This window comes from Corvus kubaryi, unplaced genomic scaffold (assembly GCF_017639235.1).
Source record: "Corvus kubaryi isolate FWS band 111438036 unplaced genomic scaffold, C.kubaryi_AGA036_p1.0 37237, whole genome shotgun sequence".
Lineage (NCBI taxonomy): Eukaryota > Metazoa > Chordata > Aves > Passeriformes > Corvidae > Corvus > Corvus kubaryi.
The window spans coordinates 318,574-335,163 of NW_024581068.1; the positions used below are offsets into that span (position 1 = coordinate 318,574).

The 16,590-nt window shown below is 58.5% G+C and overlaps 1 protein-coding gene and 1 long non-coding RNA gene across 8 annotated transcripts in view; both read right to left on the minus strand.

The window, feature by feature from the left end:
• Positions 1-16,590, minus strand: part of KANSL3 (KAT8 regulatory NSL complex subunit 3) — a 22,623-nt gene that overhangs the window by 3,436 nt on the left and 2,597 nt on the right. For 2 of the 7 annotated variants that reach the window (XM_042023172.1, XM_042023173.1), the window contains exons 6-19: positions 16,158-16,259; positions 15,954-16,025; positions 15,148-15,222; positions 13,780-13,937; positions 12,952-13,015; positions 12,331-12,531; positions 11,769-11,922; positions 10,533-10,610; positions 7,792-7,983; positions 6,197-6,275; positions 5,027-5,178; positions 4,372-4,484; positions 3,656-3,875; positions 2,705-2,829 (exon numbers count right to left, since the gene is read on the minus strand). In XM_042023172.1, the coding sequence (XP_041879106.1) occupies positions 2,705-2,829; positions 3,656-3,875; positions 4,372-4,484; positions 5,027-5,178; positions 6,197-6,275; positions 7,792-7,983; positions 10,533-10,610; positions 11,769-11,922; positions 12,331-12,531; positions 12,952-13,015; positions 13,780-13,937; positions 15,148-15,222; positions 15,954-16,025; positions 16,158-16,259 (1,785 nt within the window). Of the gene's footprint in view, positions 1-1,497; positions 2,830-3,655; positions 3,876-4,371; positions 4,485-5,026; positions 5,179-6,196; positions 6,276-7,791; positions 7,984-10,532; positions 10,611-11,768; positions 11,923-12,330; positions 12,532-12,951; positions 13,016-13,779; positions 13,938-15,147; positions 15,223-15,953; positions 16,026-16,157; positions 16,260-16,590 lie in introns of those variants that run through there. The other 5 variants (XM_042023167.1, XM_042023170.1, XM_042023171.1 and 2 more) reach the window with 4 other exon arrangements.
• LOC121662237 lies at positions 13,467-13,749 on the minus strand. Its single transcript, XR_006015241.1, has 2 exons — positions 13,694-13,749; positions 13,467-13,606 (listed from the first exon to the last, which is right to left on the minus strand). It is a non-coding gene; the product is annotated as an uncharacterized LOC121662237 (long non-coding RNA).

Sequence of the window (16,590 nt, forward strand, 5' to 3'; positions counted from 1 at the left end):
GCAGGGCTGGAATTCTGAAGGGAATTTGCTCCCGAGCACACCGAGGCTGGAATTCCGAAGGGAATTTGCTGCTGAGCATAGCAGGGGCTGGGATTCCGAAGGGAATTTGCTCCCGAGCACACCGAGACTGGAATGATGAAGGGAATTTCATCTCCAGCCACTGCTGAGCACAGCAGGGCTGGAATTCCGATGGGAATTTGCTCCGGAGCACACCGAGGCTGGAATTCCGAAGGGAATTTGCTCCGGAGCACACCGAGGCTGGAATTCCGACAGGAATTTGCTCCGGAGCACATCGAGGCTGGAATTCCGACGGGAATTTGCTGCCGAGGCTGGAATTCCGACGGGAATTTCACCTCTGGCCGCTGCCGAGCAGAGCGGGGCCGAAGCCCCGGGGCTGTTTGGGCCGTTCCACGCTCCAGGAAGCCCGGCCGGTTCCGGTTCCGTAGCCCCGCTGCTGTCAGGGCTACGAGCAGGGACAAAGCCTCGCAGCTGCCCCCGTGGTTTCCTGGGGGTGCAGCTTCCAGTTTGTGCTTCTGAAGCACAACCAAAGCCCCGCCTCGGCCACGCAAAGCTCAGCCCCGCAGGGAGAGTCGGGATCCCGCATCCAGCTCCAAACCGCCCGCAGCAATGAACCCGCTCCCGAACCCCTTCCGCCCTGGAGCCCGTCCGTGCCAAGCTCCCTCCCTCCTGCTGGGTGCTCCGAGGGTCTCACAGGTGCCAGGGACAGCGAGGGAAGCACAGCAGCTCTGAGGGGTGGCTGAAGAGCACCGAAGCTGCCTCCGACACGGAATTTCAGCCCTACACAAGTGACTGGCCCCAGGTGGGACCTGAGGGGGACCAGCTCAGAGTTCCCAGCTCTGCACTGAGCTCTGAGCTCAGTGACTGGAAGAAAGTCGAGGGAAGAAGGATGTGGATGCTCTCAAATCCTGAGATTTAGCCAGGATTCTGCATCTGAGGCAGCACGGGTCACATCAAGGATTTATGGCTGCTGCTGTCAGTCCTCACCCAACTCCCATCCAGAGGCTTCTCCAGGAGCAGGATAATGTATCCCTAAATATATTCCAGCACCTCCACAGCTCGAGCCAGCCCAGCAAAGCTACAGAGCCTCCCTGCCCTCGGAATGAGACACGTCTGAGGTCTCTCCCAAGGTAAATCATTCTGGGATCCCGTGAGGATGCAAAGGGAAGATGGCTCTGCCTGTCCACCAGAGCTCACCCTGCCCAGGGCCTGCTGAATGGGAGCAAAAGTGGGAACATCCCGTGGGAGAGGGGAAAAAGCCACAACAAAGCAACCCTGCTGAGCTGGAGTGATCCCAGCACCTCAGTGCCAGCCCTAAATCCCTGCTGGGAACTGGAACTGGTCACCAGTGGGAACTGGAGCTGGTCCCCCAGTGGGAACTGGAGCTGATCCCCCAGTGGGAACTGGAGCTGATCCCCCAGTGGGAACTGGAGCTGGTCCCCCAGTGGGAACTGGAGCTGGAGCTGATTCCTGCTGGGAAATGAACTGGAGCTGATCCCAAAGGGGGAACTGAACTGGAACTAATCCCAAGGGTGAAGTGATCCCTGCTGGAAACTGGAGCTGATGCCCCAGTGGGAACTGGAGCTGATCCCAAGGGGGAACTGGAGCTGATCCCAGGGGAATGCTGAGCTGATCCCTGCTGGGAACTGGAGCTGATCCCTGCTGGGAACTGGAGCTGATCCTGCAGTAATTTCACCCCTTTTGCCCCAGGATTTGGGGACAAGAGGTCCATGCTGCAGTGCCCAAACCCACACTGTGCCCACAACAAAAATCCCCTCTCCGACCTGGCAGCCACACCAAGATTCCTGGGAGCAGGAAGGCAGCCAGGATCCTTGGGACAGCACCTGGAATGTGCTGGGAGCCCAAAGATTGAGCTTTTCCTCCTGTCAGTGATCCACCTCCCCCAGGAATCTGTGTCCAGCAGACACAGCCCTGGAGCTGTGGTTCCACAGCACGGGGTGAGTGAGAGAGCAGGACTGGGGAGCTGCACAAGGAAACAGCGCAGGAACCAGGCAGCTCCGAGGGAAAAGAGGGCAGAATTCCCAACATCCGCAGGGCCTGGCCTCACAGCAGGGCACGGAGAGGCAGGAGCAGCATTTCCCAGAGGAACAGCTCCAGGCAGCACGGCCAAGCCACCCTCCTGAGGGAGCTGAGAGACTCCACAGCTTCCCTCCTCCCACCGCGATCCGTTCCTGCCAGGAAAACCTGGAGCTGCAGCGACAATTCCCACGTGGATGTCAGTTCTCCAAGCCTAGCTGGAGATTCCCTCGGCGCAGCACCAGTGTGGGAAGGTTTAGATGGGATGTTGGGAAGGAATTCTTCCCTGTGAGGGTGAGGAGAGGCTGGGATGGAGTTCCCAGAGGAGCTGTGGCTGCCCCAACCCTGGAAGTGTCCAGGCCGGACATTGGGGCTTGGAGCACCCTGGGACAGTGGAAGGTGTCCCTGCCCATGGCACTGGATGGGGATTTAAGGCCCTTCCAACCCAAACCATTCCACAATATCAAAGCCACTCAAACCTGAAGTGACACAACAACAACAAACACCCCGGGTTTTGTCACCCCCCCCCTTCACACCCCCGAGGTGGGACAGGGACACCTCCCCAGCACAGCCACACACCTGTGAGGGCCAGGAGCAGCCCAGGCGAGCAGCCACGGCCACATTCCCATGGCAAAGGTGTCCCCATTACCTGCGGGCCCTGTGTCTGCTCCTCCGGCTGGGGCTGCGCCGTCCCCAGCGCCGCCTGGCTCAGGGTGCCCACGCGGCCGGGCTGGCCCCGCAGCGTCACCGTGATGGTCGTCGGGGCCTTCAGGCCTGCAGAGCCCACGGAAAAATGTCCCTGAGACACAGGGGATGGTGCAGGCCACCTCCAAACCGGGCTGCAGCTTCCCCTCTGTCTTGGGGTGATTTTATGATGTGTATCCCATATCGCTGCCCTATGCCCAGAAATTAATTCTTGCGCCTTTCTGTGCCTCTAAACTGAGCCTGAGAGGGGGAAGGAAAAAAACGGAGCAAAACTTTTGCAAAGCAGTTTGCAGCTTGTTCAAGGTCACACACAGAGAGCAATTTGTTTCCCTGCTGTGGCAGGGGAGGGAGGAAGCACCTGGCTTGCTGCGCCCAGAACAGATTTTTGGCCAGTGATTCAGCTGCTTTGTTCTCCGGAGAGAGACTGAGAGTTGAATTTTTCCTTCCCTGGAATTTCGGATTTTTCCCCTTTTCTACTGGACTGTTTGATTGCTTCAATATCAGAGCACATCAGGAGGACTTTCCACCAGGCACAGAGGGCCTGGCCCTGGCCCAAGCCCCAGCTCCGAGGAGAACAAAGGGAGGACTTTAACATTTTCTCAGGTTTTTCCTCCACAGCGAAAGATTTTATTATTTAGCATTATTTTCCTTTCCTGTGTGTTCGTTAAATAAATAGCTTTATCTCCTTCACTTTCCCTCGAGGAAAATTTATTTTTTCCCGAACCTGGTGGGGGAGGGTTGCTTGTGCCTTCTCTCAGAGGATATATTTCTAAATTTGGCCAAACCAGAACACCCTCAGAGGGGGCTGCTCGGGAACCACCAGCCCAGAGAGCAGGAGAAGCGTTGGGAACGTTGCAGGCACCGGCAGCACCTCCCTGCCCTCCCTCCCGCTCACCTGCAGCCTGGTTGGAGATCTGGGCCAGCCCTGGGAGGCTGCTGGCCAGCTTGGCCAGCCCCCCGTTGGTCAGCAGCTGGTGGATGGCCGTGGGCTTGCCGCTGGCCGAGGCCCCCAGGGACAGGGAGGTGGCCACGGGGATGGTGCGGACGATGGCGCCGGTGTCCGTGGTGATGGCACCCAGGCTCTGCAGGGCCGTGGGCGCCTTCACGGCCGAGCTCTGCAAGGACAGACACAAGCCCTGAGCTCCTGGGAGGACAGGACAGGCCGGGATGGCCGCTCTCCCTCTCCAGCCAGAGGCCTTGTGGAGTTCCACGCTTCTCCCTGGCCCGCACGGGCAGGGCTGAGTCCCTGAGTGGATTTGTCCCTCCCGGCCTGCACATCTCATTTGAGCCTGAAACTCTGACTGGGACAAAATGACCTCCCTGAGGTCACTGGAGGGACGGGGAGCGCTGCCTGAGAGGTGCCAGGTGGGGTTTTCCCAGGATTTCCCAGGGGATGATCACTGATCCCTCTCATCTGTTCTCGAACTCAGCCGTTCGTGGGTGGCTGCATAGGAACAGCTTCTCCCAGAGCCCCTTCCAGGCCTCAGCTCACTTCAGAGCACGCTGAGTGCCCACCCCTCCTCTCTTCTGGTCCAGAGGGCCTATCCAGGCTCCCAAAACGTCCCCTCCCACCCAGCCAGCTCCCCTGTGGGATGTCCGAAGGCTGCTCACCTGCACAGGTGAGGCAGCAGCAGCCACGCTGGCAGGGAGGCTCGAGGACTTGGTGCCGATGTCCTGCAGGCTGAAGCTCAGCCCCTGGAGCAGGCTGCTGGCAGAGGCTGCTCCTGAAACACCCAGAGAAGAGGAAAGTCAGGCTGGGAGGATTCACCAGCACCAACCTGTGGGGCTGTGGCAGGGCTGTGAAGCTGCTCTGCAATGAGCAGCACCCCGAGGTCACTGGGGATCCTCCCACAGCACGTTTTATGGGATCATGGAATGTCCCAAGTGGGAAAGGACCCACTGGGATCACTGATCCAACCCCTGGCCCTGCACAGACACCCCAAAATCCCACCCTGGGCATCCCTGGTTGTCCAAATGCTCCTGGAGCAGCCTCGAGGCCGTGCCCATTCCCTGAGCAGTGCCCAGCACCCTCTGGGGGAAGAACCTTTCCCAAAATCCACCCAAAACCCCCCTGGCACGGGGACATTTCCCTGCTGCAGCTACAGAGGGGTGACCTGTGAGACAGAGGAGGCCTCGTTGCACACAAATGGCACCGTTCCCACGCCACCTGCTGCACCCCAAGCCACAAACCCCACCTCGAGAGCCTCCCCCCAACCCCGTGAGCCTGGCTGACCTTCTCCTCCCCTCCCGAGGGCAGGGCGGGTACCTGGGAGGGCAGGGGCGGGCTGGGCCTGCAGGCCGTGGGTGCTGCTGGCCACCAGCCGGCTCTGCAGGGCGTGGAAGGCGCTGGGGGCCGAGCTGCTGGGGATCCCGGCCGGAGCGGGGCTCAGCGAGGCCTCTGCTGCTGCTGAGCTCAGCCTAAGAGGGAAGGGAGAGGCCCCAGTGAGGGGTGAAACTGCCCAGGGCAGGCAGGGACAGCTTTGGCAGCCAGCTGGCACTGCCCAGACCAACCCGGGCTCGGGGAGGAGGGAGCTGAGCTACAGAACCCGAAGCAGGGGAATCACAGGAGTGGGAAGGTTGGGAAAAGCTTTAAAGATCATCAATTCCAAGAGAAGTTTCCCTGTGTGCAGAGGCAGCAGCCAAGATGAGAATTACTTCAGGGAAAAGCCATGGATTTCCAAACTGGAAGAGTTGTGTGCATCTCCTGGGGGTCACCCTGCACCAGAGGCACCGACCCTGCAGGGCCACTGCGCTCCCTGTTTAACTTGCCCTGTTTAAAACCCGCTTTCTACCTAAAAACAGCTCTTCATCCTCTCCTCTCCCAGATCCTGGAGTGGTTTGGGTTGGAAGGGGCCTTAAAGCCCATCCACCATGGGCAGGGACACCTCCCACTGTCCCAGGCTGCTCCAAGCCTTGTCCAACACTTCCAGGGATCCAGGGACAGCCACAGCTGCTCTGGGAATGGGATCAGCCAGAGCCCAGCTCCCCAAAGCTGGGATTAAATTAGGAAATAAAAAAGGTCTCAACATGGGATTCATTCCCCAGCAGAAATCCCTGTGGGCAGCTCATGCCCTTCACGAGCTGCTTTGAGGCTTTTTTCCCCCCGTGTTTGCAATAAAAACGTCGGACTGGCAGAGGGAACGGAATGAAGGGAAGCATTGAACACGGAATTTCTGCCAAAATCCCCACAAAGACAGAGAGAAGCAAACCTGAGTTTGGGAAAGTACACTAGACGTGACCCACAGCCCCAATCCTTCCACTCCTGCCACCCCCAGGCTCAATTCCCAGCTGGCACAGAGTTTCCAGGAGCCCACGAGTCTCCCTCACACCAGAGAACTCCAGTGGGAAGCAAAACAAAGCTCCACGTGCAGGGATCTCCCTGTGGCAGCCTTTGCCTGGCAAATAACCCCCAAAAGATTCCCAAATGCCCACTCACTTGGGGGAGGAGAGCAGCCCCGAGAGCTCCTTGGCGCTGGACACGGACTGGCCGATGGGCAGCGGCTTCCCGGAGACAACTGCAAAACAAGAAGGAGAATCCTCAGTTCCTGTCCCCCACAAATCCTCTGGGATTCCTCGGGGATCTCCCTTTCTCCGAGTACCCACAGGCACGGCCAGGGGCTCATCCAGCTCCCAGAGCACCTTCTCCAGGAATCCCAGCCCGAGGCACCGCGCTGGACACCGGGAGATCAAAATCCAGTTATAAAATACTCGTGGAATGAGGGCAGCCAAGAGCGAAGGCAGCGCCTTCCAAAACCCTTGGGGAACGTCAGGCCCTCGCCACCAAAGGCAAACCTCTCTCCTAAAAGGTTGTCTCCAACTAATCCCCCTCCTGTTCCATGCCTGCCTCGATGGATTTCGGGGATCTGGGTGATTTTGTAAGGATTCTTTAATTCAAGACACTTTACAAAATACACAGGGATGCGACGAGTCACGGAATTTGTTTATTGCAGCATTTGGGGATACAACTGCATTCCTCTCTTGTGCATTCCTCCTGCTCACACCCGGCAAAGAGGGAATTCTTGTTTGGGTTCATGTTTACTTCTGCCATTCATTTCCTTTCTGTGAAAAGAAGTTTGGAAAAATTAAAAATAAAAAAAAAATTAAAAAAAAAAAAAGATTCCGGAAACCCAGAGGTTTTCAAAGCTGCCAGAAGATCAGGTGAAACCTTCCAAAGGGATGTGGATTTGTGTCTTTTCACAGCTCAGAGCTGTTCAGCTGGCAGAGAGGTGCTTGGAAAGGAGCAGAGCTTTGAAAACCTCGGATTTCCCAGCGGAACGGAGCCGCTGACTTTTGATTCCACGACCAGGGACTGCTTTGTGGAGCTGTGGCACGAGGAAGGACTGCTCCAGACAAGGCAACATCCCCAGGGACACGGGGCACAGCCGTGAGGGCTTCTGGCCTCTCTTGCAGAGGCTCAGGGGAAGCAGACGGAGCACATCAGCTCTTCTTGGGCACGGCGGCTTCTCCGGGATGCAGAGGCGCGATGGGAGCCGGGATTTGTTTGGATGTGCATCCAAAGTGTGCTGTGCCACACTCCAGGCCCCGGGGGGGGGATCAGCAGAGCCGGCAGCTCCGCTGCATCGGGGGTTTTGAGCGCACAAAACTCTTCCAGAGGGTGGAACTTCGCTGCGATCCCTCAAAGCAGCAGCGGGAGGAGCGGAACATGGAGCAAGGGGTCCGGCAGGACCAGCATCCTGCTCCCAGCAGCAGCTCGGGGCCTCCAGGGAGGTGTGGGACCAGAGGGAGGTGCAGGATCCACCTCCCAGCTCCAGGCCGCGGCCGAGTGTTGCGCAGGAGCGTGGAATTCCAAGCGCCGTGGAAAACAGGCTCCCGCCAAGACCCGCCCGGGCACTCACAGCCGCAGCTGCCACCTTTTCCCTGCAGCTAAATCCTCCAGAAACGAGGGAGGGGTAACCAAGAACCGAGGGAGGGGTAACCAAGAACCGCAGCGACAAAGAACCGCAGCTCCCTCCCCGCCCCACAGCAGCGCCCTCGGGGCTGGGTGACAGCAGCTGAGCAGTCCCAACTCACTTTCTGCCTGGGTGCTGAGGGCTGCTCCGGTGCCCACGGCCGCAGCATCTCCGTGGGAGACAATGGTCACCTTGATTTTGGCTCGTTTGGAGGCTTTGGCGCACTGGGTCGGGCTGGGGGTCTGGTGCCTCTTCAGCTGCACACGCACATCCTCTCTGTCAGCCCCGTCCGAGTGCTCTGAGGACACTGGAACTGGGGGACACAGAAGGAGCTTTTTGAGCACCCAGGGCGGCTCCGCGTGCCGGGAGGGGAACATACCCATGCACACGTCCACAGCTCCCTCCATGCCAGCCTTCCCAGCTCCCATGCACTGGAACCCACGCTGCTCCTCTCCTGCACTGACCCCTGCCTGTCCTGCGCTGCCATCCCGGGAATTGGCTCGAGCTGCTCCCAGGCCACGGCAGGATGGGGTGGAAGGGCTGCCCTGCCCCTGCAGCGAAGGGAAACGGCTGCGGGCAGCGATGCCACGGCTTCACGGGGGTGTTTTCATCTCCAAATCCTGGCCTCAAGGCCCCTCCAGCAGCCCTGATCTCCAGGGGAGGGGATAAGTGTGGACTTGCAGGCACAGAAGATCAGCTCAGCCCAGCTGCTGCTCTGACACGGAGCCAGAGCATCCCCCAGCAGCCCTCCTGGAGCTGGGCAGGTTCTCAGAGGCACCAAGCCAAGCAGAAGAGGTGCTGCAGCGAAGCCAAGCCCCCCAAAACCCCACACTGCAAAGGACTGGGGCAGAAACACCACAAACCAAGCAATCTCCTCCACAGCAGACTTTGATCTGTCACCTCCACTCCATCCTGCCTCAAGCACAAGCTCCCCAAGGCCAGGGCGATCCTCCCAAAAAGCACAGAGGAGCCACAAGTGCAGCCCAGGGACACGGCCACGAGCTGCCACATCCTGCCCATCCACACAGCCGCCACCACTGGGGTACAATGCCCAAAGCCCAGCCTGAAACGCTGAGAATTCCCTCTTTCCAGAGGGTCCTGGGCATCAGAGCCACGTCTTCAACAGCCCAGAAGCCAAGATGCCCCTCCCTCCTTTACTGACAAACACCCGGACCCAGACACAGGGTATAAACCAATAAATGTGTGTATGCACGTATTTCCATGCCGTGTATCACCCACACACCTTGAGCCACGGGAGGGCAGGACCAGCCTGCAGCCAAATCCCCACATTTCAGGCGACCCCGAGCATTTTGGGGCCGCTCCGCTCCCCAGGGCAGTGCCAAGCTCGCTGCGGCGTCGCCTCGTGCAGCATTGCCATGTTTGCCCCCAGCTCCCAACATGCGCCATCCAAACCATCCAGGAGAGCCCTGCTGGCCCCACAGCCCCCAGCCCAGGGCCAGCAGCCAAGCAGGAGAGCGAGTGGCACATGCACAGGCACCGGGTAAAGCAGTGACCCAGCTGGGTCCCTCTGTGTCCCCTCCTGTTCCTGCCCGGGTAAGGGCACAGGGAGCCGTGCCAGGCAGGGCTGGCTGCGTGTTCCCAAGGAACAGCCCATTCCCAAACCAGAGGCTCCACCCAGCTTCCTATCTGACACCTGAGGCAGCCAAGGCGGCGCTCTAATGAACCCAGAGCTCTTAATTAGCTCTTGCTGCTCTGAGCAGGCAGGCCAGGCTGGGGCCAGGCTCTCCACATCCAGCAGGGAAACATCCACTGGAGATTCCTCCCCCTGCCCTCGTGGCACAGGGGAAGGCTCACAGCGAGGCTCCAGGGGGCAGGGGATGCTTAAACCAAGCTCAAGAGGAAAAGAAACCTTTAAAGCACCAGCTCGGGGCAGAGCCTGGCTCAGGAGTTGGTTGTGGAGTTAAAGGCAGAACATTCAGGGTGCTCAGGGCAGCGCCCAGCCCTGGGGACACCCCGAGGGAGAAGTGAGACCGACAGCTCAAGTGACAACCCTGCAGCCTCCCAAAGCCTTGGATTTCCACGTTTGTCCCTCTGCTGACCCCAGATCCACGCAGGGATCACAAAACACATCTCTGGACAGCCTGGACCTCACCCTCCACCCCCAGCCCTCGGAGCACGGCACGCTCAGTCACCTCTGGGTGCTCACACTGGCACCCCTGTTGTGTCCCCTGGTCCAGACAGCGTCCCTGTCCCTGATCCAGCAGCGCCTTCCCACCCCTCTGTCCCGGATCCATCCCACCCCTCTGTCCCAGATCCATCCCTGCCTTCCCAAACCCATCCCTGATCCATCCCTGCCCTCTCTCCCTGATCCATCCCTGCCTTCCCAAAGCTCTGTCCCTGATCCATCCCTGCCTTCCCAAAGCTCTGTCCCTGCTCCATCACCATTTTCCCAAGGCCATCCCTCTGTCCCTGACCTCTCTGTTCTTCCCTAATCCCTCAGGCTGGGCAGTGCTGCTGTGTGTCCACCCCTGGCTGTCCCTCATCCCTGTCCCACGTGTCAGGGACGCTCCACCAGCACCCCAGCTCTGTCACACCCCCTGCTCACCCCCAGCACAGGAAAGGGTTAAACCCACGTCCACCAAGCTTTAGTCCATCAGAGCCAACCAGACTCCAGCATTTTACCACTGGGAGCAGGGAAGAGCTCAGGAAAAGTCTGAGTGGGCCCTCGGCTTCAGCTCCAACCACAGCAAAGAGAAAGCACCGAGCAGGGGACAAGGGGACACGTCGGGCCACAGCCCCAAACCAGCGCAAGGGAAGAGGAGGATGATGGAAGAAGGCAGCAGAGACAGAGAGAAGGAAGGAGACAGGGAGAGAGACAGCGAGAAGTGAGGAGATACTCACCAAAGAGACATGAAGAGGTGCCAGGAGGAAGAGCTTTCCTCACCAGCATGTTTTGTTTCAGAAAAGCAGCGAACTGAGCTGAAATGAATCAGAGAGAATTACAGTATCACAGCCCGAATCTGCAGGGGGACAGGGGCTCTGGGGACACCGCTGGGACCCCCAGCTGGACACCTGGGAGCAGGCAGAGCTCCGGACACGACTGATCCAGCCACGGGGAACAACGGAGACGCGGCAACCTCCTGTGCTCCGACACGGCAAGGGGCACATTCCCACCAAAGAGCCCTCTCCAGCCACCAGGAAAGGTGGCCCGGGGAGGAGAGCAGGGCTGAGCTGTGCCAAGAGGCTGAGAGCAGCTGGCAGACGTGAGCCAGCACCTCCCCGAGCAGCTCTGGCCAGGAATGCTGTCAACAAACCCAGGCAGCGGGACACGGCTCCACCACGGAGCCTCCTCCTGCCTCCCTCAGCTAGAGCAGCACAGGAACACAACCCTTCAGTCCATGGTGGAGGAAATGAGGCAGATCCAAGCTCCAGCTTCCCCCTGGAGTCCATCCCCGAGGCAGGATGGATGTGGAGGGTCACTGCTGCAGGTGGCAGCCAGCAACCTGTCCAGCTCCGTCCTGAGCACAGCAAGGAGAGAAGGGAGGATGGAGAACCATCCCCTGGAGTGCTGCTGGAATTTGCCAGAAGGGATCCTCAGCCACAAAAGCATTCCCTGCACTCCCAGAGTTCACCACCAGACTGAAGGTTTCTAACCAGCCTCTGACAGGACACGAGACCCCACAGCTCGAGCTGGTTTCTTATCCACAGCAGGTTTTCCACAGGCCACTTGCTGCAAGATGGTTCTGAAATCCCCCAAATCCTGCAGTTTCCACCTCAATTCAACAGCCTCAACCATCTCCTGAGCACCTTCGGTGTCTCCCCAGGTAGCCCTGAAGGAGACACCAGAGTGAGGTCTCCCAAAAGGATCAGAGCGTGGCTACAGCAGGGTTTGGTCAGCCACAGAGAAAATCCTTCCCACTCCCAGCAGCAGCAAGGCTCCACAAGCTACAGAAACACCGTTTCCAACCTAATTCCAACCCTCCAAGGCCGTGACAGGGGGCTGAGCCGTGGAGAAAGCTGCCACAGGGAGCTCGGAATTCAACAAAGGACTCGGAAGATAAAAACCTACACAGCTCCAGACAGAGAAAGAGCAAAATTCCAGCTGCTTGGCAGGGTGGGAAAGCTGCAGGGAATTACCTTGTGCCTGCTTGTGGGTCAGGACCGTGTCTGGCCTCGGCACCTGCCTCTTCAGCAGCTGCGTGGGGCCCACCTGGCTGGGCTTGGGCAGGGACAGGGCGGCCACCTTGGTCTTGGGGCTGGATGTGGGGCTGCTGGACACGCTGGACAGGTCCTGCTGGGAGAGAGGGACAGCTCAGCCCCACGTGTGCCCGAGGCAGCCCTGGCTCTGAGCACCAGGCCTTTGGCTGGAGGTTCATTTCCCTCACCATGGGATTTTTAAGGCTGGAAAAGACCTTTGAGATCATCAAGTCCCATTGTCAACAGCACGGTCACCCCTGTCCCCAAGGGCCACATCCACCCGTGTTTTGAAGGCTCCCAGGGTCGGTGACCCCACCAGCCTGCTCCAAAACCTTACAATGAAACAATTTCTCCTAATCTCTCATCTCAACCTCCCCTGAGGCCACATCCCCTTCGGTATCCTCTCCCCTCCCTCACCACAGCTCTCCCCACAGATTCCAGCAGCACAAAAGCCTCTCCTTCCACAAGCCCAAGCCGGAATCACCCCAGGAAGAGCTCCCACCTCGGAGCCCGAGGGCGAGGCTGGCACTTTGGCTGCAGGGGAGGCGGGTCTGCTGCTCCTCTCGGGCAGCTCAAAGGACAGATCCCTCCTGCTGGAATCTCGGGGCTTCTTCTTCTTCTCAGCGTCCAGGTCGCGGGGCTCGGAGCCCGAGTGGCTCTCGGCTCGGGTCAGCACTCCCGTCAGGAAGTCGGCGATCTCATCCTGGGAATTTTTGGGATAAAGAGTGGGACTCAGAGCTGGGCAGGTCTCTGAACGAAGGAGCCCCGCAGCCTGAAGCAAAGAAATGAAGCATTCCCAGGGGGATACAGGGATAAGGCTCTGCTGGGGTTGGATATTCCGCAGAAAATCCCTAAAGCCTCACAGACAGAGCTTGGATTTCTCAGCACAGCTCACAAATCACTGACTTAGGACATGCAGGGGAAAAAAACCACAATGGTTTCCCCTAAAATGTGTCGGGACACTCAGGAAAGTGCTCCTTGCTTAAGGTGCACCCCCAGGAATCCCACAGCTCTGCTCCTTCCGAATCCCCGTCAGGAGAAGATTCCCTTCAATCCTGTGGGCACTGAGACATTCCAGCAGAGGTTCCTCCTCCTTTTGGAGGTGCAAAGTTCCTGTGCTCACCTGGATGCACCTGTCCACCATGCTCTGGGTCAGCCCTTCTGACTTCTTTTTGGCTTTGCTTATCCTAAAGGAAAGAAAAAAACAACCAAACCAGGTGGAAATCACCATTTTCCACAGAAATGTTCCCGTCATTCTTCACCTATTGAGGAGAAAGATCCTTTCTGGGACTTCCCAAAGCATTTTTCAAAGGCAATCTGATATTTCAGAGCTCTGTCTTCACACTCAGCGTCAGAGTTTTGGGTTTCTCTCTTTCCTGTGCTTTACTGATTTTCCCTACTCAAGATCCCTGACTCCTGTGATGCTCCAAAATCTCCTCTGGGCTGCTGGGTCTGGCCCTAAATCAGGCCCAGCCCTAAATCAGGCCCAAACCCATACAGGGGTTTCCTACAGTTATTGTCAACACAGACAAATTTGGGGGATTTTCATGCAGTTCCCACCTAATCCCAGCACCAAATTTGGGAGATTTTCATGCAGTTCCCACCTAATCCCAGCACCAAATTTGGGGGATTTTCGTGCAGTTCCCACCTGATCCCAGCACCAAATTTGGGGGATTTTCATGCAGTTCCCACCTGATCCCAGCACCAAATTTGGGGATTTTCATGCAGTTCCCACCTGATCCCAGCACCAAATTTGGGGATTTTCATGCAGTTCCCACCTGATCCCAGCACCAAATTTGGAGGATTTTCGTGCAGTTCCCACCTGATCCCAGCACCAAATTTGGGGATTTTCATACAGTTCCCACCTAATCCCAGCACCAAATTCGGTGCTGATGTCCCCAGCACGCTCAGACGCTGCCCAGAATTCCCAGGAACAGAGCCTCCACCCCACCTGAGGTTGTCATCTGCTCCTCCCACCACCACCATGCTGTTATCTGCTCGGATCTTCTCCCGGAAATCCTCCATGGCTTCGATGTTGCACTGCAGGGAGTTCTGCCCGATCACGAAGAGCACCGGGGTCTTCATCTCCAGGAGGGGGTCATCCACATCCTGTTGGGAGCAAGGGGGTGGAAGTCTGGGAGGGCTGAGCTGGGATGGCACCGGAATCCCGGGATGAGGCTGAGGAAGCAGCGACAGCGACGCTTCCAGGGGGGAGTCCCAGTGGGATGCACTGGGGGCAGAGGGAAGCTCTGCTTGAGCTGCTGCCTGCTCCAGGAAATGCCTTTCAGGGGGAATTCCCTTGGGATGAGTGGCTTCTGACAGTGACTGTGGCCATCATCATTCCCTATCCAGCCACACACGGCTCATAACGGAGCGTTCTGGGCTCCGTGGAAATGACACGGATTACAGGGAGCCAGGACATGGATAACGGAGCCAGGCCATAGATTAGGAGGGAGCCAGGCCATGGATAACAGAGCCAGGACATGGATAAGGAGGGAGCCAGGCCATGGATAACAGAGCTAGGCCATGGATAACAGGGAGCCAGGCCATGGATAACGAGGGAGCCAGGCCATGGATAAGGAGGGAGCCAGGCCATGGATAAGGAGGAGCCAGGCCATGGATAACGAGGGAGCCAGGCCATGGATAACAGAGCTGGGCCATGGATAATGGAGCCAGGACACAGATAAGGATGGAGCCAGGACACGGATAACAAAGCCAGGCCATGGATAAGGAGGGAGCCAGGCCATGGATAAGGAGGGAGCCAGGCCATGGATAACAGAGCTGGGCCATGGATAACAGAGCTGGGCCATGGATAACAGAGCTGGGCCATGGATAACAGAACCAGGCCATGGATAACAGAGCCAGGACATGGATAAGGAGGGAGCCAGGCCATGGATAAGGAGGATCCAGGCTACGGATAACAGGGAGCCAGGACATGGATAACAGAGCCAGGACATGGATAAGGAGGATCCAGGCTACGGATAACAGGGAGCCAGGCCATGGATAACAGAGCCAGGCCATGGATAAGGAGGGAGCCAAGACATGGATAACAGAGCCAGGACATGGATAAGGAGGGAGCCAAGACATGGATAAGGAGGATCCAGGCTACAGATAACAGGGAGCCAGGACATGGATAACAGGGATTCAGGCCCCCAGGAAGGTCCTCTGACAGCAACACCTCCTCCAAACTGAAATCACACGCACATTCCCCCAAAACATCAGCCAGCTATCTCTGGACTCCCAGGAACGATCCCACAAAACAATCCAGGGAGGTTTAAAGACGAGCAGAGTTCTTTAAGCGGCTCCATCTGACCCTTACCCCTCTGGGGCCGTCCACGGTGAGCAGCGGGAAGCCGAGGCACACGACAGCAGTGACATACTCCATCACTGAAACCTGGGCAGGGAGACAGCAGTCAGCACTCCCAGAGCCCAGCACACCCCGGGAATGAAGGCTGCTCTGCCAGGCACAGAAACACCTTAATAGCAACACCTGGGTGATTAAAAAGCATTAAATGACCCAAACTGCAAAGGGCCCACGCCCACAGAGGTCAAAGGCGGGCCTTGGAGCGAGCACAGGGACAGAGAGAACCCCGGCAGTCACTCGAATCCAGCTCTGCTGGGTAAGGAGAATCACAGAGCCCTGGAATGGTTTGGGCTGGGAAGGACCTTAAACCCCATCCCATTCCAGCCCTGCCATGGGCAGGGACACCTCCCACTGTCCCAGGGTGCTCCAAGCCACATCCAGCCTGGCCTTGGGCACTTCCAGAGATGGAGCAGCCACGGCTGCTCTGGGAATTCCATCTCAGTCCCTCTCCACCCTCACAGCCAGGAATTCCTTCCCAGTATTCCACCCAAATCTCCCCTTTCCCAGTGGGAAGCCATTCCCTGGGTCCTGTCTCTGAATCCCTTGTCCCCAGTCCCTCTCCAGCTCTGCTGGAGCCCCTTCAGGCCCTGCAAGGGGCTCTGAGCTCTCCCTGGAGCCTTCCCTTCTCCAGGTGAACACCCCCAGCTCTCCCAGCCCAGCTCCAGCCCCAGGAGCATTTCCACGGCTCCCTCTGGACCTGCTCCAACAGCTCCACACCCTCCCTGTGCTCCCCTGAGGAGGCAGAGGAGTGGGGCACTCACGTGACAGGCCACCAAGGCACCCGTGTTCCACCCGATCAGGATGATCTGCTTGTGAGAGAAGTGGTTGTGGATCTGGGGGAGACAAAACAAAGCCACGGCTGGAGAATCGGGACACGCAACGGGACGGTGCCCTGAGGCGGCACAGCCTCTTCGGGTACGGGGCAGGGTTTGAGGGGCACAAAGGGCCCTGCTGCTGTCCCTCACCTCGGCCACCTTGCCCCTGACGGCGCCGATCATGTGCTCCAGGCACTGCAGCACGCCCACCCCGCTGCCGTTGTTCAGCAGGGACGTGGCGATGGGAATGACCTGCGTGAGAAAGGGAACATCGGGAATAACCGGCACTGCTGCGGGTGTTGGGAACAGCCAGCACTGCTGAGGGTGTTGGGAACAACCAGCACTGCTGAGGGCATGGGGAACAGCCGGCACTGCTGAGGGTGTTGGCAACAGCCGGCACTGCTGAGGGCAACAGCCGGCACTGCTGTGGGTGTTGGGAACAGCCGGCACTGCTGAGGGTGTTGGGAACAGCCGGCACTGCTGCGGGTGTTTGGAACAGCCGGCACTGCTGAGGGCAACAGCCGGCACTGCTGAGGGTGTTGGGAACAACCAGCACTGCTGAGGGCAACAGCCGGCACTGCTG